At 68.1% G+C, this 730-nt stretch overlaps 1 protein-coding gene across 1 annotated transcript; it reads right to left on the bottom strand.

Annotated features, from left to right (window-relative positions):
- Positions 1–544: 544 nt before the first annotated feature.
- Positions 545–730, bottom strand: AURANDRAFT_8973 (hypothetical protein; the record flags this gene model as incomplete). Its single annotated transcript, XM_009036544.1, has 1 exon — positions 545–730. A coding segment is annotated over one exon (186 nt), but the record flags the coding sequence as incomplete, so codon positions are not given.

Raw genomic sequence — 730 nt, 5'->3', positions numbered from 1 at the left:
GTGGGACCGCGTGCCGCGGTAGAGGCTCAGCGTCCAGCGCCGCTCGGGACGGATGCCGACGGGACTGGCGTAGGTCACGATATTCATGTTGCTCGAGCCGTCGCCGTTCAGCGTCGCGAGCGAGTAGACGGGCGCGTCGAGCAGCGGCGCCTCCAAAGGCGCGCGCGTCACGGGCGCCGCGAGCGCCGCGGCGCCGGTCAGCGTGCACAAGAGCGCTGCGACGCGAGCCATGGTTGCAAAGGTGGGCGTGCTGCGGCGCGCGACGCTGGCGGCGACGAGCTCAAGCGCCGCTTAGACCCGTCGTCGGACGTCGTCGACGCTCTTCAACCAAACACGGCATCCTCCGACGTTGAAGTACGCGGTCGTCAGTTAGTCGTCAGGCCTGGCGTCACGCGCCGGGCGCACCTCGAGCGAGAAGCCGAGACGAGGCGTCGCCAATTCAAAGACATTAGTCGTCGTAGCTTGTTTTTCGAATGCGATATTTGCGCGGCCCTTCGGGCGACTTTTCCTTCGGCAGGTCCGACTTCGGGCGCTCCCGCGCGGCGTCGTAGGTCGCGCGCTTCGCCGAGTCGCCGAGGACCTCGTTCGCCTCGTTGATCTTCTGGAAGGCCTCCGCCGCGCCGTCCGCGCCGCACTTGTCCGGGTGCACGAGCAACGCGAGGTCGCGGTAGGCGACCTTGACGTCCCGGTCCCCGGCCGCGACCTCGACGCCCAGAACGTCGTAGTGGTT

The sequence above is a fragment of the Aureococcus anophagefferens genome, assembly GCF_000186865.1.
Source record: "Aureococcus anophagefferens unplaced genomic scaffold AURANscaffold_5, whole genome shotgun sequence".
In the NCBI taxonomy this organism is placed as follows: domain Eukaryota; class Pelagophyceae; order Pelagomonadales; family Pelagomonadaceae; genus Aureococcus; species Aureococcus anophagefferens.
This window is presented reverse-complemented; position numbering and strand designations above follow the sequence as displayed.